The sequence below is a fragment of the Onychomys torridus genome, chromosome 3 (assembly GCF_903995425.1).
Source record: "Onychomys torridus chromosome 3, mOncTor1.1, whole genome shotgun sequence".
Taxonomy (NCBI): Eukaryota; Metazoa; Chordata; class Mammalia; order Rodentia; family Cricetidae; genus Onychomys; species Onychomys torridus.
In genome coordinates this window covers 123,912,442-123,936,267 of record NC_050445.1, presented here as the reverse complement: position 1 = coordinate 123,936,267, position 23,826 = coordinate 123,912,442, and the positions used below count along the sequence as shown (strand labels likewise).

At 37.3% G+C, this 23,826-nt stretch overlaps 1 protein-coding gene across 1 annotated transcript; it reads left to right on the top strand.

Annotated features, from left to right (window-relative positions):
• Nucleotides 1–15,935: 15,935 nt before the first annotated feature.
• Nucleotides 15,936–16,187, top strand: LOC118579169 (glyceraldehyde-3-phosphate dehydrogenase-like). Its single transcript, XM_036180288.1, has one exon. The coding sequence runs from the start codon at nucleotides 15,936–15,938 to the stop codon at nucleotides 16,185–16,187; it is 252 nt and encodes an 83-aa protein (XP_036036181.1).
• Nucleotides 16,188–23,826: the final 7,639 nt, after the last annotated feature.

The following is a 23,826-nucleotide window of genomic DNA, read 5'->3' as shown; positions in this document are numbered from 1 at the left end:
CTCTGCAGATCAGGGTGGCCTTCAACTCACAGAGATCTGCCTGCCTCTGCCTCCAGAGTTCTGCGATTAAAGGTATGCCACCACTGCCCATCCATACATGAACATTTATGTGTTCCTCATTTTGTTATTTTTCTTGCATTTTTGACTCAGAGTGCATTATGGAGCTTCTAAATGTCTCAAGGGCATAGTAATTTCCTTTGTTGTCCTCTCTAACTGATCTCTAATCCTGCAATGGTAATGTGTGGAGGGTCACAAAGGTCTCCAAGTGAGATCTGAGCTTGCTTTACCCAACAGGGCTACATCAGAGGATTGCTTGACCACTGTGTGGTTACCAGGTGATTGGAAAGGGTCTGCACTTGGCTGGGCTAAGGGTAGGATTTTGCTCCACCCTTGGCATTCCTATAAAAAGCCCTTTAGAAGAAACAAAAGGGGCTGGTGGATAATGATACAGGCCCTCTCAAGGCTATCGTGTGTTTGTATCTGTTTCTCTCCTCTCTCCTCTTGTATCTAGTATCACTTATCCCTCACTCCTCAAGAGTACCCTGTCATAAAATATGCGAGCCAGTCTCTCAGCTGGGCTCCCACAAGTGGCACCAGGATCAGGGACAGGGACTTGGCAAAAGGAATGTTAGGGGGTGTCATGGGTGGAAGGGGGGTATGCCTCATAATGAATTAAAAAATAAAGATGATGGCATTCTATTCTCAGGACTGAATGTAAGGCAGCTGAATGCTGAAGGCAAATGTGAGGGTGCAATGAATAGGTCTCACTATACAGGTTTCTTTCTTTTTTCTCTCTCTTAATTTTTGTCTATGAAAATTAAGGAAAAATTTAAGGTAAAATATTGGAATACAGTGTAAGAAGAAATTTAGAATAAGAGCAGAATTAGAAATACTGGGTAAAAACTGGGCCTTTAATCCCAGCACTCAGGAGGCAGAGGCAGGCGGATATCTGTGTTTTCAAGGCTAGCCTGGTCTACAGAGCAAGATCCAGGAAAGGCAAAAAGCTACACAGAGAAACCCTGTTTGGAAAAAAAAAAACTAAACTAAAACCCATATATATATTTACTGGGTAAAAAAATACTTAAGGTATGGTAGAATAAGATAAACAACAAGGCAGAGGGTCTATGTCTTTAATTTTTCAGCTATGGGACTATAAATACAAACTGGGAAGAATCAGGGTCATGAGAAAATAATATAAAAGAAAACAGGTAGAGAAAAATTTCTGTAGAAGCTTTTGGCCTGTGGACACCTTAGATCTAAGCCCTGAGCAACAGTGAAAGAATTTTCCCTAAGGTAGTTGTGGGTGAAATAAAAGTCTTCACACTGCTGGCATTGCCACTGTCATGAAAACATTGTATTATCAGAATCAGTATTTGAAAAAAGTTAGTAATCTTTCTCCAAAAAACTGAAAACTTTTCAGGTCTTTCCTTCTCAGATTTTTTTCTTTCTACGAGGGCAAAATTAAACTCACCTGGAAAATCCATCAGAATGAGAAAATCACCTGTCATTGTCCTAGAAAACAAAACAAAGCAAAACAAAAAATACCTCTTGGAAGATGGCTAATCCTCTGTGCTATTCCTGTCTTTCCTTCAAGCCAATATTAGAAAAACAGCAGCCAGAATACTCTGTGGCCAGAGCCTATTACCAAGAAAGTACAGGTGGAAAGCTAAGCAGGGACAGCTTCCCCTTGGGTGGAGCTGGAGCAGAGATAGTGTGGGACCTGGAGAGGAGCTCCTGGCATGAAGGCAGCAGTGGAAGCATTGGAATCCTCCCTGCAATTAGGAAGGCAGGGTCTAAATTCCTAGATTGGGGACTCAAGCCTCTACTCCCAGAATCAAAAGCAGTTAGCATTGAACTAAGCTTCAGCTAAGGCATCAGGGACTTTGTATCTTTCGAGGAGAGGACAAGTGAGGACAAGCAGATCTATCCAGGGGAAAAAAGATCTTTCCAAAAAAACTTTTATTTCAAGTACATTCATTTTTTTTTCAGAGACCCAGTAAGGTGGGAAACAAGTGCCCAGAAAGCTCATGCAGGCATGTATAGCCCAATTCAGGAAAAAAAAAAAATAAAATCAGGGGAAGGAAGTACACCTGTCAATGCTAGTTCAGCGAGAACAGAAACCTCTCATGGCAAAAAAGCTCACTTCATCTTGATTTTCAGTGTGAGCACAAACCCACAAACTGTGTAAATGGAACTGTGTTGCAGACCCGAAAGCCAGCTTGGGAAATGTAATGCATAAAAACAAGAAAGCATAGGCAAGCAGGCCCAGAGAAAAGACTGGTAAGCTGGGGAAAAAAAATTCAAATGTTCTTGGTAACTTAGCAGCAAAATGCCCCCCCAAATACCCCCTCCCCCCAAAAAAAATCCAAAATGGCACTTTTTTCAATAAGCTGTGTTAGTTTGTCTCCTGGGAATGAGAAACAGACAAACTGCCTGCCTGTCAGCTGGGGTTATTTGCTGTGGAGGAACAAGAAACAGGTGATACCTGTCAGAAGGCAATTAAAATGCTAATGATGCTTCTCAAGTAATTTTGAAACTCTTGACAAATGAGGATTGCTTAGGGATGTCTTTCTGTATGCTCTGAATATAAGTTGCTCAGATGGGTTGATAACTAAAGCTCTATTGGCCTAGGGCAGGACAGGATGGAGTCAGGCGGGGAAAATCTAAGAGAGACAGTGGGAGGAGAAAGGAGAGTGAAGCAAACACTGGTAGCCACTGCCAGGACAAGCAAGATGTAAAGTACCAGTGAGCCATAAACCATGTAGCAAGGTATATATTTATAGAAATTGGTTAATTTCGGATATAAGAGCTAGTGAAGAAGAAGCCTGCCATGGCCATAGTTTAAAAATCATATAAGCTTCTGTGTGTTTATTTGGGTCTGAGTGGCCACAGGAATAGGTAGGGCATAGGAAACTTCCAATTATATTTGGTGTACCAACATGGGCCTCTCAAATTTCCATAAGGCCTAAAAGAGTTTAAAACGGGCTTCTAAATACACCACAATAGAGCCAAAACCAGCTTTCTACTTCTGTCTCATGCTGTTGAGATACAGAGATGCCAAAGTACAGAGACACCATGGCATGTAGACTGGAGTCACAGTATGGCTGGTTCACAGCATATGGGCTTGAGTGCAGCATGGTGGATTCTGGCCAATGTACGCAATGGTGTCTGCAAGCCATGAAACATGGTGCATGGTGGAGATAACTTTGGCTAATAAAACAAACAAAGTTTCTGGGCTATACGCTGCTGGGTGGAGGAATGAATCCACTGCCTCCCAGAGTCATCAGAGAACATGGCTCCCAGAGATGGCAGTGAATTACCACCATCATGTTGGAAAGCTAAGATGGGCAGAGTCAAGAGCCAACAGTGTCTCTTTAGTACTAGCCAGAGCAGTTTAAAGCAATAGATTCACAATAAGAGGGATTCAGATGAAATAAGATTTTAAATGGTTTACAGTATATGTAAAAAAGTATTAGGCTTGGAAGGGAGAAGAAAATGAATATAGACAGTTATATAAAGAAATAGCTTAAAAACTAAAGCCTCTAAAGAGACAGTAAAAGAAATATAATAAGCCACATAAAGATGAATATCAGAACCAGAATCTGAGCTTGCTTTACCCAACAGGGCTACATCAGAAGATTGCTTGACCACTGTGTGGTTACCAGGTGATTGGAAAGGGCCTGCACTTTGCTGTGGTAGGTGGGAGTCTTTGCTCCACCCCTTGGCATTCCTATAAAAAACCCTTTAAGTGAGATAGAAGGGTCCAGTGGATAGTGATCCAGGCCCTCCCGAGGCTATCCTGTGTTTGTATCTGTTTCTCTGTCCTCTATCCTTCTATCTCATATCTCTTATCCCTCATCCCTCAAGTGTACCCTGTCATAAAATGTGGAAGCTGGTCTCCCTTTTGGGTTCACACAGTTGAGCTATTTTTAGAATTTCCAAGATAGAATATTTAGACATGTTTGGAGCTAGCTAGATGAGTCAGTTGATTTTGCAGCGATTTTTCTTTGAATTCTCAGTGATTTAAGTTTAATTTCCAGAAACAAATATTACAAGCACATATATGCTGGTTCTAATCTGCAGTCTCAGCACTGCTATGAAGAAAAGGGGGCAGAGATGTAAGAATTTGCTTGAAACTCACCGGAAACCTAGCCTGGAGTATACATCACAGCAGCAGAAACAAACAGGAGGACTCTTCCTCATTGAGGTAGATGGAAAGAAAAGGAAATTTCATGGACTTGTTTCTTACATCTTCATGAAACATGCATGGGTAAGGAAGGGCTATTGAACATTTAATATCCCTTTTACCAAGTGACTTTTACTAATGCTAAAATTAGGCAATATGAATTTGCACAGGTGAAGACTTTTTTTTTTTTACAAGAATTTTCATGTTTCAAGCAGTGAACTCTAAGCAGAATACAAGCATTGGACAATCAATGTTGTAATAGAAATGTCCTTGAATACATTCACACTGGAATAGAAACAAGAATGTTGTTTTATCCTAGGAATGTGGTTGAGCAGCTAGCACACAAATGCTTCCTCATTTGAGTTCCCTTAACATGAGTTTCAATGAACAGTAAATAACAAAACATAAGCAATAGAGAATATGTCCAGAATGTGTGGATTATCAGTTAGCAAACAAAAAACATGCTATGGTGAAAACATAAATGCCAACCAGTACTGCAACAGAATTTGTAAAGCCATTATAATTGAAAAAATAATTTGGAATACCTTGTGCTGTGGATATCACTCTGTATAAATAAAATGCTGATTGGCCAGTAGCCAGGCAGAAAGTATAGGTGGGACAAGCAGAGAAGAGAATTCTGGGAAGAGGAAGGCAAAGGGAGAGATATGGCCAGCCACTGCTATAACAAGATGTAAGCTACTGGTAAGCCATGAGCCACATGGCAAAGTATAGATTAATAGAAATGGGTTAATTTAAGATAGAAGAAGTAGATAACAAGAAGCCTGCCACTGCCATACAGTTTGTAAGCAATATAAGTTTCTGTGTGTTTAGTTGGTTGGGTCTGAGTGTCTATGGGCCTGGCGGGTGAGAGAGATTTGTCCTGACAGTGGGCCAGGCAGGAAGACTCCAACTACAAATGGCACCCAACATGTTTGCAAGAGTTTCCACCTAAAACCTGAGAGAAAAGATTCTACAATGGAGCTAAAAACAGCTTCCTAGTTGTCTCTCTCAACTTAGCCGCAGCCTGCCAGTTTGAGCTACTATGGTGGGTTCCTGGCATTTGAGTCTGACTTGCAGTGTGGCAGGAATGAGGAGTCTACAAATGTCACTTTACTCTGCTATATGGTGGATTTAGCCTTTGCTAGTTAAAAAAAAAAAAAAAAAAAAAAAAAAAAAGTTTTCTGGGCTATGCACTGCTTTGATAGAACTGCTTCTGATAGTTGATGTTACACATGGCTCCAGACCCAGAGCTGGTGGTAAACTGTACCACCGCCATGTTGGGAAGCTATGGTGGGGAGAGCCAGTAGCCACAGGCGTTTTAGTTTTACAAAGATGGATATTACACAAAGAACCTGGTTTGTCTTGTCTTTGAGATTTTTAACTGCAGAAAAAGATTTGATCATAAAAGCTGTTGAGTTAAACAAATATGTAAATTTTAAAGGTACCTTGACTTCAAAATTTGGATATAAGGATATATTGCTTTGGAAAAGAGTCTCTTCTTTTGTTTCCACAGAAAGCCAGAGGCTATGGATTTGTTCCATACATCAGGTTTGATCAGCCAAGACCACCTGAAAGGTCTCCGATGACACCAGGGCCCAGATGATTCAACATCCAGAATGGTTTCAAGGCAACTGGCTCAGAGGTTTATCCTCACAGAATACTCCATAATCCTAAAATTTTCTTTGTGTCCCCATAAGATACTGCGCCCCCCCCAGCAGGAAGTAGTAAGAAAAACTATGCCCAAATTCCCAGCTGGTTTTGGAGATGGAATTGGGTCACTCCTTCTCTAAACCCAGGCATATTGTGAAAAGAAAAGATTAACAGATTCTTGTGTCCCAAATCAGAAGAGCCCTCTGGTTTGGGACAGAGAAAAACCAATATTTTTATTTAAATCAGGTTGATTATAAATGCAATCTCTTTCTAAAGAAGAAAAGGGGATATAATGGGATGAAAGGGTAGATTAATGAACTTACATCTAAAGAGCAACAACTTGTTTAAAATGTTTTACATGGTATAGATTTTAGTCTATTGATACAAACTTAAAGTTAATTTTGTTATACTGTATGTATATTTCTACTCTTGTTTAAGGTATTATGTTTGTACAGCTCATTTAAAATAGTAATGGATAATTAAAAATAGATTAATAATTAGTCATCTATGATAATCATACTCGTAGCCATGTTAGTTAAGTCTTTTAGGTATACACAGAGATATTTCAGATAGATAGGTAATCTTCAAATACTTCAAAGACCTACAAAATATGGCATTTAAATTATTTTTAAAATTTAGACTTTCTGGACAGCAAGACATGTCTGCTCCTGGCAGCACCAATTTACTTCAGAGAGGAGAATGGGCATTGAAGCCACTTCATATGGAGTTTATCTTCACCTTGACAAAAATACCCATTTGGGCAAGAAATGGTTCTTGCCTGGACTGCTTGATCAACTGAACATACCGGACCCATAGAAAGGTGACCATTGAACCTTGCTTGACAAAATGGTCCTTTAGGTTCCTGCATTGCAGAGGAAACTGCCAGATATTCTACAGGACACTGAGAGAATTGACTGAGAGACTCTAGCTCTGTGGGCTGAAAACAAATGCCCTAACTTTACAAAGGAGCATTTGATGACTGTCCAGGCTGTCAGCTGTCTCAGTCTACCCTACAACACTCCCGAAAGTTGCTTGCATCCTTCTCCCAGTTCTCAGTTAATATTATATCCTTCCGAGGTCTTTGATGTGGTTGAAGACTAGATAGTTACAATTTTCTCAATTATGATAAAAGATAAGTTAGATATAAAACCTTAGACACAAATATAAGATAGATAGGATATCTTCTTTAATATTGTAACTGTAATTCTTGCTTGATAATTGTTTTGTTTTCTGAAATTTTCTATGTAAAACTTAACCTTCCTTTTTTAACAAAAAAGAAAAGAAGTGCTGTGGATATCACTCTGTATAAATAAAATGCTGATTGGCCAGTAGCCAGACAGGAAGTATAGGCAGGACAAGCAGAGAAGAGAATTCTGGGAAGAGAAAGGCAAAGGGAGAGATACGGCCAGCCCTCACCATGACAAGGAGAATGTAAGGTAATGGTAAGCCACAAAGCACGTGGCAAAGTATAGATTAATAGAAATGGGTTAATTTAAGATAGAAGAAGTAGATAACAAGAAGCCTGCCACGGCCATACAGTTTGTAAGCAATATAAGATTCTGTGTATTTAGTTGGTTGGGTCTGAGTGTCTATGGGCCTGGTGGGTGAGAGAGATTTGTCCTGACTGTGGGCTAGGCAGGAAAACTCCAACTACAACCTTGTTCAAAACTTTAGAATTCTATGATGATAGCATACCAATAATGAAATGTGTTGTTTTTAAGCTTGAGGTCCTGTATATTAGCTTTACATTTCCATACCATCATTACAATAACAGAGAACAAGAAGGTGTTCTTATAGAAAACAATGAGGGATAATTATTTTGTTGACACTGGAGTTATTTTCAATGTCTACAATTTGATGGAAAAATAATCACATAGTATATGGATTCATCATCTAATCTTTGTAGAGGATGTATAGTCTGGACAAAGACAGATAATGAGTTTACTCTACCCTTCTGTTGTTCTCTTTCACTAATGTTTTGTAGTTTCACTGTAAATCTTTTACTTGTAAGATTAAATTTATTCTTAAATTGTTATTTTTAGAGCTGTTTTTTGTGTGATGTTATGAAGGGTGATGTGAACAAATGTCTACATACCTGAGAGAGGGAATGGATGTCCAACCAACAACAGATTACACTAACTGTAACTTAGACCTAGTGAGTTTATTGAGATTACTTACAGGACCATATGTGAGTGGTTACATACAGGAGAATAGGAAACAGAAACAAAAACACAGCCCTATCAACCAAAAGCATGGGTATTATTTTAAAAAGCTACATTCTTATATACTGGCAACTTTTCCACAGCATGTTCTCTTCTCTAAATATTTTCATCGCTTTTGTTTTCTCAGGAAGTTACTTGTGAATTTTGTAAGCCTCTGAGCTTCCTCAGTCTCATGAGGCTCCCTAGTCCTTCCCAGACAGAAACTTTTAATTCAGAGTACTTAACTATAAACCACCATGGTAGATGGGATTGTTTTCCCAACTCTTGCTTTCGCTCTCTCGCTCTTGCTCTTTCGTAGTTTGAATTTTATTTGGGCTGCCAACTAGCTCTCAAATAAACACACCAAGACTTATTGTTAATTTCGAATGCCTCAGCCTTAGTTTAGGCTTGTACTACTACCTCTTTTAACTTAATTTAACCTGTTTCATTTCATTCACATTTGGTACTGGGGCTTTGTACATTTCTTTCATTCTGTGTGTCCTACTTGACTGCTTCCTTTTTGTTTGGCTGGCTGGCCCCTGATATGTTCCTGGCATTTCTTTTTCTTTCTCTCTGAGCCTAAATTCATCTTCCTATTTACTTCTCCTGCCCAAAGTCTTGCCTTTACCTCCTCCCTTGCTATTGTCCATTCAGCTTTTTATTACACCAATCAGGTAGGTGCCTTAGGCAGGCAAGGTAAATTAGCAGCAACATAATTTTAAAATGCAACACATCTTTGCATATTTAAACAAATATTATGTAACATACACTCTCTATGATAAGGTAAAAATGAACACTTATTTTTATTTACAAATTTTTCTTATTCATCATTTGCAGATTTATAATTTTTGTGCAGTTTCTTCTTTTCTACAGTACCACTATTTGGGCAGTGATACTATGTTTAACAGAGGCAGCAAATTGACCAGTTACATAACATTTATATATTCCTGTTGAAATACAGCTAGAAATAAAAAAGTAATCATTTACATTTAATCACAGTAAAATTAAATGTGCCTACTAAGCCTTATACCTGGTTAAAAATACTTTAATGTCCAGTAATCCATGAAAATTAGATTTCAGGAATCCAACTTATTACTGGAGATATTAACAACTAAAATGATGTTAGCATATGCAATTCTAAAATTATTAAATTCCCCTGTTGGTTTTTTACATAGAGAATGGACTTCATAATTTGAAACACTAAGTATTGCTAGTGCACATGTCATAGAAAAGATCTGAGGAAAAGTTTTTTATGGAAGGATTCAATAAAATGTCTCAAAATCTAGTTTGGAATGACTAGAGAAATTGTAAACAGAAAAAATCAAAATAAAGTAATGACTGAAAAAAAAACCATTGTGGAATTAACATAATATGATGCATTATTTTCACTTCAAAAGTATTAATTGATATAATCCAGTAACATACAAGAAACAATAAATTTTATAGTCTCAGAGGCTAAAATATCATTATTTTATAATTCCCCAATCTGCCACATCTTAATATTTAAATTCTTGTACTTTCTGAAGAGTAGGAGTTTCTTTAGAAAAAAGTTTTCTTGTACCATGAAAACTTCCTATCACTTTAAGCAGGTCAGAATAATTAGAAATTATTATTTTTAGATACAGAATCTTCAGAGAGCTTGTGTCCAAATTTTAACTATTTCTTTTATTTTTTTAAGATAATAATATAATTACATCATTACCCATTTTCCTTTCCTCTCCCTAAACTCTTCCTTATACACCTCCCTACTTTCTTTTAAAATTTTAAATTCATGGCCTTTTATTCATAAATTCTTGTTTATATATGTATATATATATATATATATATATATATATATATAGTCTGCTAAGTATGTATAATATTACTTAACATTTATGTTCATGATTGTTCAATCAGTAGATTTTTGTTTGTGTGTGAACTCTACCTCCTAATGTCTACTTCTTGAAAAATGTAAATTCTAACAAAGTATACAATTATTGGTTAGTGGGCTTATAAGTGAGAAAAAAAAAGAATAAGACATGATTTTAATCAAACCAAACTACAGGCATACTAGGTATCTATCCATGTCAAATGTGCAATCCTTTCACTAGAAATTTAAAGAACTGTATTGTATATAAATATTATCCCACCTAATCTTTAAATTTTTCATGTGGGAAAACACATGAAAAAGTTAGTGATCTGATTGATGTTAACAGTGTATTGAAGACATTAAAAATGAATGCTTGTGGTTTTAAATACATGCATGAATGAACATGTTTAGATGGTTTCATACTCAGACCTCCATCCTGAAATTTTGACTCAACCTTGTAGACCAAGTCTCTCCCATGTGATACACAGTAGTAGCCTGTACCATATCCCATTTCAACTTTGTTATTTTTCTTTAAAATTTCTGCATTTCTTTTAAAATGTGTGGCCAATATTAACCTGCAAAATCTGTTTTCAATTAATTTACATGAAATAATAATTTCTTAAATATGAATTTGGAAAACAAAAACAGGGAGGATGAAGGGGGCTTTTAAATGTTTGCATAAAAGCCAGAAGGAGAAAACTTCATTCTTTTACAGGGAGGGTCCTTAAGTGTAGAACAATTGCCTAATATATTAAGTGTAAAGTTTGGTACATTTAGATAAAATATCTGAGGGTTATTCAAAGATAGCCACAAATGCAGATTGTGTCAGAATCTGATAACTTCAAATTTATTTACCAGACAAGATTTTAGATAAATGTTGGTAACAATCCCCACCCCCATTATCTAATGAAAATGAATACTCTTGGGAATTGTGGTTTATGCATGTGAGTCCTTTATAATCAGTTATTTTATAACATGTACTCCAAACTTTTATTAGATATTTTAAATTATTTTAGCACTTTTATTTCACTGGCTAATATTATTAAACTGTGAATATGCCTGCAGTGTCTAATCAGTTTTATTCTGTATTTTGTAATCATTGATTCTTTTCTATAAAGCAAGAAAAATGAAACAACAGTAACAGAGGGGAAGAAAACATTTTTCCAAATGTGAAGTTTTATACCATGAGTGTAACAAGCAGTATTTATTAATATTAATATTATTTATGCATGTCTGTGTGTATGTATGCCATGTGTGTGTATGTGTATTCCCCCAGAGGCCAAGGGAATACTTTATGTCTTCTGTAGATAAACTTACAAGCAATTTTGAAATGACCAATATGAATGGTGGGAATCAAGCTCAGGTTCTCTGCAAGAGCAGCACACACTGTTGATTACTCAGCTATCTCTCCAGCCACAAATTTTCCATTTTACCTAAGAGACACAGAGGTTCTTTTGCAGGTATGTGATTTTTCACATTAATATAATTCAATGTACATATGTTGTGAACTGTGTATCAGTTGAAAAGTATCTTTCATTCAAAGTGATTTTTAAGATGATGCAATTTATTTACATATAATAAAAATATTGAATAAAAATTTTAATGAAGGACAATTTTGCAACATATGGGAATATATTTTTTCCTATTTAAATCCTGACTATAGCTACAGTTGTTTCAAATTTGGTACACATGTGGTGTGGAACATTTTACCAGTTGTATGCTGTGTATTAATACCACTGAAGTGTTTCCTTATCTTACTGTAGCACTTAGTAATAAAATGGTAGTCATAAGGAAAAGACAACCATTTTGGTTTAGAATAGAATCGAAAGAGAAAAAAAAATGTTTGGGAAGATTTAGGAAATGTTATTTCTCTCGGAGAGCACAGACACTTGGCATTAAATAGATTTCTATATGCTTAAAAGTCAGTTATTGTAGTTAAGAGTTTTCCTGCCTGGCCCACAGTCAGGACAAATCTCTCTTACCCGCCAGTCCCACAGTCGCTCAGACCCAACTAAGAAAGCACACAGAAACTTATATTGCTTATAAACTGTATGGCCGTGGCAGGCTGCTTGTTATCTACTTCTTTTATCTTAAATTAACCCATTTCTGTTAGTCTATACTTTGCCACATGGCGTGTGGCTTACCAGTGTCTTTACATGCTGCTTCTCATGGCAGCGGCTGGCGGTGTCTCTCCCCAGTCTTCTACTTCCCAGAATTCTCTTCTCTCTTGTCCCGCCTATACTTCCTGCCTGGCCACTGGCCAATCAGAACTTTATTTACACAGAGCGATATCCACAACAAGTTATTTCTTGAGGGGTTTGAGTTTTAATTAGTATAACATAAACTCACACAGACTTTTGTCTTATACATTTTCCTCTAAAACCAAAACTTGAGCCTACAGCCATAGATAGGCCATAATGTGTTAACAGAATATACCTCCCCCGTGCTATAAAGGTATGTGTCAGATGACGTCTGTCATTACACAGATAAATCTGACATACTGGAAGTTAACAACAAGAGTGCACTGAAGAACTCTATAAAGTGAGTAAAGTCATCATTGAAAACAGAAGGGAAGAAAAGATAATAAATCTATCACACAAAGTGAAATTAATTCACATAATAAAACCAAGCAAAGAGGACTGGTATTCATTCTACAAACATTTGATACACTAACCAGAAAATGCCAGACTTCATATCTTTAGCAATCACACAAGGGAATGTTAAGCTAGACTAGAGGCTTGCACATAGTACATTAAACTGGCAGGAATGTTTTAATGTTTCCATCACTTCTCTTCAAATGGAAAGGTTATACATTGCCATATCATATTTCATTATCTTGTCTCCAGATACGTAACAAACATCTAGACACTTCTACGAGTAGGTAAGATTCATCCATTTGACCATTTCTTATATTAGTGTTATTGGTGTACTTTCTATCTTTCTGACCCTTGAAATGTTTTTGTTTACTCAGAATATGGTCTTTGGAATACTATTTACATTTTATACTATTTAACAGATTTCATGTGCCTTTACTAGAGGTAACACTGAAGAACTTACACCAATTTTGAACTTGTGTCTGCCTATTTTGTTATAAGCATGAACTGTGCGTCTTACTCTGTTGACATCCCAGAAGAAATTCAGGAAGTATTTCAATCCTGATTACGACCTGTCATTCAGGACCCCTCCTTCCTTTAGTGTTCCCCACATCAGTTGATCACACTGAGCACAATGTGTTCATGTAATTGCTTGTACTAGAATAGCTGTAAAACATTTTGATGGCCATCTTCCCTTCATATCAATGTTTTTTACTTTCTCAAAGTTTGGCAGTGATGAATTCTTCTTCTAGCAGAGGTGAGAACTCAGGTAACATTTCATTGCTTGTTCATACAGGTAACATTTCATTGCTTGTTCATACACTGAGTTGATGTATGCAGCTTCACTTAAAAGGTGTTTCTGTTGCATATTTTTCCTACATAATGATATAAATTTCTGATATTTTCTTGTATAATTGCATTAGGGAATCTTAAAAAATAAAGATCTTCTGAATTTGGTCATTAATGTAAAATTACAAGCTTATGTATACTTTTCTTTCTTTTTTGATTGTTTAGTTTCGGGAGGCAGTTTATTTCAGTTTATAGCTTATAGAAACTCAGTAGGAACCTGGAGATAGGAACTACATCAGAGACTATCGAGGAATGCTGCTTATGGGACTGTTCTGCATAGTTCAATTAGTTTGATTTCTTTTTTCTTTTCGTTTTTCTTATTAAAATATATTCTTTTCTCATGCAACATATTCAGATTACAGTTTCCCCTCTCTCTACTCCTCCCAATTCCTCCTCATCTCCTCTTCTTTCAATTAATATTCTCTTTCTGTCTCTCTTTAGAAAAGAATAGGCTTCTAAAGATAACAACCAAACCTGACATAATAAACTATAAAAAAAGATGAAGCAAAAACAATCATCTGAAAGTTAGACACAGCAACCCAACAGGAAGAGAATCTTGAGAGCAGTTACTACAGTCAGAGACTCATTAATTCTCATAGTCAGGATTCCCATGAAAATAATTAGCTAATAGCTATAATATGTACATAGGACATGGTACAGACTCATAAGTCCCTGTGCTTCCTGCTTGAGTCTCTGTGCTCATATGTGCCCTGCTTAGTTAATTCACTTGTTCTCCTAGTGTCCTTTGTCAACTTTGACTCCTACAATCTTTCTGTCTCTTCTTCTGCAGTATTCCCTGAGATCTGAGGTGAGAGATTTGTTAGTCTTCTCATTTAGACTCTCTTAGTGTGTGATGTTTGACACCAGTCACTCCACCTGTTCCTGCGTGCTTCCAGAGGAAGCCTCTCAGATCATCTGGATCAGGCCCTGAACTACAAGTACAGGAGACTATCATTAGGATTTTTTTTTTCATTTTTCTATGTTATGGATGAGTTTGTGTCTCTTTGATGCACAAACTAGGGTCATTTGAGAAGAAGAAATGTCACTTTAGGAATTGCCTTCATCAGATTTGATGTGTAGACACATTCATGGGGGAGTTTTCTTGCTTAATGATTGATGTGAGAGAGGAGAGCCTACTGTGAGTAGTATCACCATGGACAGGGGGTACTGGGATGAGGAAAAATAACAACAACAACAAAACTAAAAAAGCCAAACAAACAAATAAAATAAATGAGTAAAACAAGCCATGGGAAGAAAGCCAGTTAACAGTTTTCCTTCATGTCCGGTACTTCAGTGTCTGCATCCATGCTTCTGCCTTGACCCCCTGGCCTGTCTTCTCTGAATGGACTGTAAATGGGAAGTGTAAGCCACACACACTCTTCTTTGCCACAGTTATTTTTGGCCATGGCATGGTATCACAACAGCAGAAAGCATAGTAGGATAACTGTGCATGGAGAACAAGCTTATTTAAACTCATACCCAAATGTTTTTTTTTTTTTTTTGAGTATGCATAACATGTTTTCATAATTAACTGAACTCATGATGCAGAAAAGTGTGAGTCATCCCAGAGGAAAGAAAGGCTGCACTAAGATTAGACATTTGCAAAAGGTGTCTGTGCATCACTCTACCATTTTAGCTGATCATGATTTCTGAATGTGAATCCCTGTTCTCATATTGATGATGCCTTGCTTTGAACTGACTGATATCCAGTACGTAGCTAGTGTTCTCAATAATTTGTTGAGACATTTGAATGCTTTGTGTTCCCTTTCAGCCTGTTATCTGGGATTCTGAACTCGCTTCACCCTGTGCTGTGTGAACCTTAGCCAACTGTTGGGGAAATGTCTTTCTGTATGCTGTGAATATATGTTGCTCTGATTGGTTAATAAATAAAGCAGTTTGGCCCATGACAAGGCAGATTAGAGGCAGGCAGGAAATCCAAACAGATAGACAGGAAGTTGTGCTTTTGGGAAGTTGCAGATTTGGTGAGGTAAGGTTGGCTGGTGCTTTCCCTATTTCCCTGAGATCTAAGACCTTCACCCCTATATTTGGCTCCATAATTTTTATTTAATAAGACCATTTAGAAATTTGACTACACAATAAATAAATCAAGGCTTCTTGTTTTCAGTCAAATGGAAATTCTCACAACCATGCCTTCCCACTGTCAGGTCACACTTACATTTTCATTACAAATGTAACAGACTAACCAGCATTTTTTTTTTTTTTTTTAATCTTCATTCTGGTCTGTAGGTCTAGAACTCAAGGTGACACAGCATGAGCTATTCATTCTTGAGAGAGTCTCTACAAGTGCTCCCCTTGTCTGGTATCAGACCTGCAATGTGGGATTGGAGGTGGGGAATGTACAGTGCTAAGAATGAGCGTCTCCTTGGAGGCAGAGGCTTAAAAAAGCAGATGTGCATTTCAAGAAGAATCTTGAGTTCACAGGTCAGGGCGTATCTTTTGGTCCAGAATGTAGTTGATCTCTGATGCCCTCATCATGAATGTTTCTTAAGATATAAAGTACAATTCAGCAGAACTTATTAAATCAGCAGGCCACTACTGACTTTGTCATTACAGAATCAAAGTATAAGATCCTGGGACTCACGGGCATGGCCTTCTGTGTTCCTACCCACAATGTGTCTGTCATGGATCTGATTTGCCATCTGCAGAAAGCTTCCAAGTATGATGACATCAAGAAGGTGGTGAAGCAGGCATCGGAGGGCCCACTAAAGGGCATCCTGTGCTACACTGAGGACCAGGTTGTCTCCTGCGACTTTAACAGTGACCCCCACTCCTCCACCTTCGATGCTGGAGCTGGCATTGCTCTCAGTGGCAACTTTGTGGAGCTTATTTCCTGGTAGGACAATGAATGGGTGGTGGACCTCATGGCCTACATGGCCTCCAAGGAGTAATATGCCCGCCCTGGACCACCCACCACCCACTCCAGCAAGGACAGCAAGAGAGAAACCCTGAGCTGCTGAGTAGTTCCTGTCCTATCTCAGCCCCTGACACTGAGTATCTCCCTCACAGTTTCCATCCCAGACCTCCAGAACTACAGGAGGGGCTTAGGAAGCCCTACCCTCTTGAACACCATCAATAAAGTTTGTTGCACCCATCAAAAAAGAAAAAAAGAAAAAAAGAAAAAAAGAAAGATCCTTGGGCTCCTCAACCACTTCTGGAAACAACCTTTCAAGGTGAACAGACCTCTGGCAGTACCAATACCCTAAGCTACCATGCTGACTCAGTAAACAGCAACGATCTTTGGGTAGAACAAATTCTTCTCTTGCTCCTCACTGTCTTCAGAGGCACAAAGTACCAGGAGCAAAGAAGAATGGCAGTCTGGGAAGGTCAGCCTCTACTCTATTAAAGGAAGCAGGAGCTGTGAGGAATGTCTTGTTGTCTCTCTGGCCTTTGTGGTAGACACCATCTTCCAGCCCATGCTAAATCTCATTTTTAAAAAAATGTATAATAAAACTAAATTCATTTTCAGATAAATGTAAACTAGTTAAAAAGAAGTCTATGTATATTATAAAAGAAGCGGAGAATTGAAACTCATAAAAACACAAATATTAATGAAATGAATTATATACATATGCACTCTTTGTAATTCTAATTGATATATTTCAAGTATTACATTTACCTTTCTTGTTATTATTTTTCCAATTCTTAAAAATATTTAAATGATAAGGTGTAAGATAATAAGTTTCATTGTTATGTAATAATCAACTACGTGAATATTGAGCACTTTAAGATAATAGGTGAGTCCATCATAAAGAATATTTTTGGTTAGTAGGAATAGATATAGTACAACACTGAATACTCCATCCTAGAAACACACCAGCATTTTATTCCAATAATAGGTTCTTCCTGTAGTCTTCTTCCAGTCTTTGATATATCATTGTCCTCATATTTTGGTTTTGTGAGTGTAATAAATTTCACAGTAGATTAAGTTCACAATGGAACAAAAATAACATTCTTTGGCAACTCCTGTTTCTGCTAAGATGTTAGAAAATTTCTATGAAGTTGTTGGGATCCACCCCTGACCCATGCTCCAGTAAATAATCTCAGCTATTTCATTGGTTCACAGATTTATACTTGGTGTGATAGGCAGCTGTTGAGACTAAGCTCCGAACTGGTTATGGTTGTATTGGTCTGTATTCACTTTGCTCCATAGATAACATTTTTTTCCTGTGGCTAGTTGGACCTTATATAATATTCACAAGTCTTCTGCTAGCTCTATTTTCTCTGTGTCACAGTCTAATTTATATTTATCTTTTTAAGGAATATTACATTGCACTAAAGGATGTTTTCTTTTAAATGCTGAATCCTCATAACAGCAGCATGGAATTAAACTGGAACATTTATTCCTTTGTGTTGTTTCCTTTAATCAAAGCTGGCTTCCCCTGACAGTTTTGTTATCACACAGATAAAATACCTCTTAAAAATAAATATAGGAAAGGCAAGTTCTGTGGAATTTCCTCAGGCTGTACATTTAACCTACTAAATAGCAGCAGTTTATTCTGGTGGTATCTCTAAACACTTGCATATATTTCAAGAAAACTCTTAGTGAAGTTCTGAGGTGTTTAGATGATTAAAGGATCCTCAATTTAAATAGCCATCATTTCTGGTTGCTTCCTTTGAATTGAAAACAAAATTATTTATTTTGACAGAGCTTGGTATAAAAGCTAGCGTCTCCTGAATGCTAAGCAAGTAGTCTACGACTGAGCTAAACCTCTAACCTTTCAAATCAGTTTCAAAATGAGATCAAACACAATTTCAGGAGATATGCAAATATAGAAATGTCAGATATTCATACTCAGGAAAAACAAAGAACAAATACATACTTCTAATATGTGGCACAGGATTGTATAAGAACTACCATGTGTTGCTTCAATATTTCATAATATTTTCTTAGTAAGTCAGAATATATTCTGTAGTACCCTGGATGTCTCTAGGGCTAAAGGCTTTGCATGATTTTGAGGAAAGTTCTTTTGGGATGCAACACTTCACACTGTGGGGTTAAAAGTGGAGATCTAGCAAGGCACATCTGTAATCTCAACACTTCAGAGGCTGAGTCAGAATACTGCTTCAGATTCAGGGATAGTGTGGTCTCTATGATGAGCTCCATGCTAGCCAAAGCCACAATAACAAGGTCCTGCCTCAAGAATCAACAACAATGACATAAACAAAAGCATAAAGACAAGTTTGGTGTTTTGACATTTTTTAACGAAAACACAATTATTCCATTAGTAAGACAATATTGAAGCAAATTCAGAAATAAAAAATAGCAACACACATTTTACTTAGAGAATACACTTAATTCAGCCTTTTGTGGAAAATATACACCAAGAATAATACATCTTTAGAGAAGATTTTATTGAAATTGTAACCTTACCCGAGATTCATCACGTTGATTACTTTATTTGTGTAGTAAAATATTTGAATGATATAAAGTTGTGTGAAGCACTTAATATAAAATACAATTGTATATAAAATAGTATAAGCTATTTAATCTGTTTTCTTTAAACATTGTAAATCTCTGTTGTAATACGTTTTCTAAGCTATATACGGTTAATGTTCAATTTGATGTGTTTAGATAATTCTGTGGTGTGTCATCAGCACCATCACCATGCTAAAAATAAATAAATAAATAAACAAACAATAAACAAAAACAAAAAACCCAAACCAAGACAAAACAAACAAAAACCTGTGGGGAGCTGAGGAATCATTGACTATTGAAGCCCTGAATGAATGTGTGCCATATCAAGGATCCTAGAGCCTCTGACACATGGGTAATGGCAAAGCCTTTCTAGGAGGTAGGTTCAAAGGATGGTAAAACACTCAGGGGTCAGACTGCAGCTATCAATAGTAGACTAGTGTCTACAGAAAATTTTCTCCCACTGCTCAGATGCTTACAGCCTGAAGAATTTTCTTCTACAGAGACTGCTTCTGTTGGACTACCTCAATCTCTTTCCTTGATTCAGCTGCATAACATAAACCCTGCCTCCTCATTAAATTGTATAAAACAAACAAGCTAAGCTTCCTGGGTGCCTCATTTTCACGATCAGAGATTCCATTCCAACTGATCCCAGGTTTTCTATGGTTCTCTCTCTTGAAGTTTTAACCTTCACTGTGGTCCTACCTTTTCAAAATGGCTACATGCTTTATGCAAGCAAGTCAGAGATCCTTCTTCTTCTTTTTTTTTTTCTCCCTATCAGTCCTCTTTGGAAAACTTGTGATAAACTGTAAAAACAAACACAATTTTGGTAATTTCTATTAAAAAAAATAGGTGTTAGAATAAAATTGATATTGTTCTGAGAGTTTTTAATTTTAAAATTGAAACCATATCAATGTATTTTTTTTGGTTAAGAAAACACAGGAGAGACTGGAGAGATGGCTTGCGACTTCAGAGTGCTATAACATCTTCCAGAAGACCTATGTTTGGGTCTCAGAAGCAATCTTGGACAGCTCAAAACTGCCTGAAACCAGCTCCTGAGGATGCAATACCTTCTTTTGGACTCTACACTCACATGTACCTATGTACAAATACCCACACAGAAATATATTTATATACATAATTTAAAATTACAAATAAATCTTCCAAAGAAAACACTAAAGAAAAAATGCCATCTCAGCTGCTGTCACAAAAACATTTACAGTTTCAGCATAAGTTTGTAAGGCTTCTTAGAAAAGTGTGAGGGAAAGGAAATATAACCCTATCACACACTTGCAGACAGAGTAGGAGTTATGAGCAGCAGTGCCATTAGAGAGGCTGTGAGATGCTAGAAACACACTTTCTACTGGGAGCGGATGCATCAGTGTGAGTTAATTTTGGATTGTATACTAAGCGACTTGGATACATTTCTTGTGTTTTATATCAGTAAAAGTTAAAAACGTCTTATTATTCTGTGTTGCTCTCAGAACACAAGGCCAAAACCCCAAGGCTCAAGTTGGCTTCATTCTTTTTTTTTTTAATTTATTATATTTGTGTTTTAATTTTACACATTAGCCATGGGTTCCCCTGTCCCCTCCCCTCCTTCCCCCAACCCCACCTTCCCCCCAGACCCTCCCCTCCGTTCCCATTTCCTCCAGGGCCAAGACTCCCATGGGGATTCATTTAAACCTGGTGGACTCAGTACAGGCATGTCCAGGCCCCTCCTTCTAGGCTCAGCAAAGTGTCCCTGTGTAAGCCCAAGGTTCCAAACAGCCAGCTCATGCACTAAGGACAGGTCCCGTTCCCACTGCCTGGGTGCCTCCCAAATAGTTCAAGCTATTCAATTGTCTCACTTATCCAGAGTGCCTGATCCAGCTGGGGCCTCCACAGCCTTTGGTTCATAATTCATGTGCTTCCATTCCTTTGGCTATTTGTCCCTATGCTTTTCCAATCTTGGTCTTTTTCTCGACAATTGAACTCCTGGAGCTCCACCTGGGGCCTGGTCAAGGATCTCTGCATTCACTTCCATCAGTTATTGGATGAGATTTCCAGCTCGACCATTAAGGTGTTTGGCCATCTGATCACTAGACTAGGTCAGATAAGGCTGGTGGGAATGCAAATTTGTACAGCCTCTTTGGAAATCCATATGGCACTTGCCTAGAAAATTGGGAATCTATCTCCCCCAAAATGCAGTTGTAGCACTCTTGGGCATATACCCAAGGAATGCTCAATTATACCACAAGGGCATTTGCTCAGCTATGTTCATATCAGCATTGTTTGTAATAGCCAGAACCTGGAAACAACCTAGATGCCCTTCAACTGAATAATGGATAAAGAAAATGTGGTACATATGCACAATGGAGTACTACTCAGCAGAGAAAAACAATGACATCATGAGGTTTGCAGGCAAATGGATAGATCTAGAAAAAATTATCCTGAGTGAGGTAACCCAGACTCAGAAGGACAAACACGGTATGTACTCACTCATAGGATGATACTAGATGTAAAACAAAGATGACTAGACTGCTACACAACTCCAGGGAGGCTGTCTAGAAAACAGGGCCCTAGGAAAGACACAGGGATTGCCCAGTGACAGAGAAATGGATGAGATCTACATGGACAACCTGGACAACAGTGGGAGTAATGAAGGGCAAGGTTTGAGGGAAAGAAAGCTTAGGGGAGCAGGAGATCCCAGATGGATCAAGAATAGATCCAGCTACACTTTTCTGTGTTCTGTGGGTCATATTGGTATTGTCTTCAGCAACTGGGCAATCCTGTCAGTTTATAGAGCACCCAGTATGCTTGGCAATACCCTGGTTTGTCTGGGGGTTTCCAGAAGGTCATCTTGATAAACAACTCCATTAAATGTAATCCATTCCCAATGATGGAAGCTTCTTGTGGTGATCAGGGATGTCTACTTGGGGATGTATCTTTCTTGTTATTTGGTAATGGTAATTTTATCTGGATTACCTTCACATGCACACACACACACACACACACACACACACACACACACACACACACACAAGGTATCTACTTTATTAGGTTTCTGTACAACCCCTCAAGTGGCCCTTCTTTTAGCAGCCATTCCCTGTGTTCTGCCCTTGCCTCACTCTTGCCTCCCGCTCTCCTGCTCTTTTTCCTCCTACTCATGCATCTTTAACTATCTATTCTACTTTCCACACATAGGGATATCCACCCCTCACCTTATTACCTTCCTCCTTATATGAATTCTTGGTTATGCAACTTAAATCTTACTCATCAAAAGAATAACAGCTAAATTCCATGTATTAGCAAACCCATACCATGTTTGTCTTTTTGATTCCATGTTACTTCACTTAGAATGATACTTTTCTAGGCACATCCAATTACTGTAAATTTCATCATTTCATTTCATAAGCAGTTTAGTAATATTACAGTGTATACATGTACCACATTTTCTTTTTCCATTTATTCACTGATGGACATATTCCATTGAATAAATTTGCCATGTTTTTATTTTTCAATCATCTTTGACACACATCTAGATTTTTTCTAATTTCTGGCTATTATGGATATAGCAGCAATGAATCTTCAACTCTATTCCATTGCACAGTTCGTCTGTTTTAAGACACTCTTACCCTGTTCTTATTACTAGAGCTCTGTATTACAACTTGAAATTGAGACTGCTGAGATGTACAGCAGTTCTTTTCTTATTCATGATTGTTTTAGCTATCCTGAATTTTTTGTTTTTCCATACGGAGCTTAAAATTGTCCTTTGAAAGTCTGTAAAGAATTGTGTTGGAATTTTGATAGGAATTGCATTGAATATGTAGATTGCTTTTGGTAGGATGGCCATTTTTACTATTTCAATCCTATTGAACCATGAGCATGGGAGATATTTTGACCTTCTGACATCTTCAATTTCTTTCTACATAGACTTAATAGAGAAGACTTTCACTTGCTTGGTTTTAAGTTACTCCAAGATATTCTATATTATTTGAGGCTATTGTAAAGGATGTTGTTTCCCTGATTTCTTTCTCAGTCCATTTGTCATTTGTATGTAGGAGGGCTACTAACATCTGTGAGTTAATTTTGCACCCAGCTACTTTGCTGAAAGATTTTATCAGCTATAGGAGTTCCCTGGTAGAATTTTTAGTGTCAATTATATATACTATCATATCATCCTCAAATAAAGATAATTTGACTTCTTACTTTCCCAGTTTTATTTTTTTATCATTTGTTAAGAAAAGTTTTATTCATTTTATTTGTATTGTCTTGATCTTCTTCAGTTGTCTTATTGCTCTAGCTAAGACTTCAAGTACTATACTGAATAGTTATGGAGAGAATGTTATTTTTTAGTGAGAGACAGAAAGGGAGTGAATCCAGAGGGGAAGGGACATGGGGAGCAACTGGGAGGAGTAGCTAATCAGGATATATTATATGAGATAAGAATCTATTTTAAATAAAGGGAAAAATATAAGATAAAATGATCCTGAATGACAAAAAAAAAAAAAAAAAAAAAAAAAAAAAAACCTGCTAGATATGTCATTTTCCCCAATCTCAACTTTGTTTTTAACATAGTTGTAGTAACAAAACCAGCGTGGTATTGTCATAAAAACAGACATATTAATCAAAGAAATAAAATGCAGACCAGACCCAAGCATAAGTCTACACACCTATGGACACCTGATTTTAATAAAGAAGGCAGAAAAACACACTGGGAAAAAGACAGCATCTCCAACAAATGATACTGGTCAAAGTGGATGGCTGCATGCAGAAGAATGCAAATACAACCATGTTTATCTCCCTGCATGTAACCCAACTCCAAATAATTAACAGACATCAGTATACGTATACACTTAACCTGATAGAAGAGGAAGTGGGGGATAGTCTTGTATTCAGGATTAAATAGCTTGTTTGTTTGTGTGTGTGTGTGTGTGTGTGTGTGTGTGTGTGTGTGTGTGTGTGTGTGTGTGTGTGTGTGTGTGTGTGTGTTTCCGTATGAAGTTGAAAATTACACTTTCAAGATCAGTGAACTTTGTTTTGGAATTTTGATGTGAAAATACACTGAATCTGTGGAATGT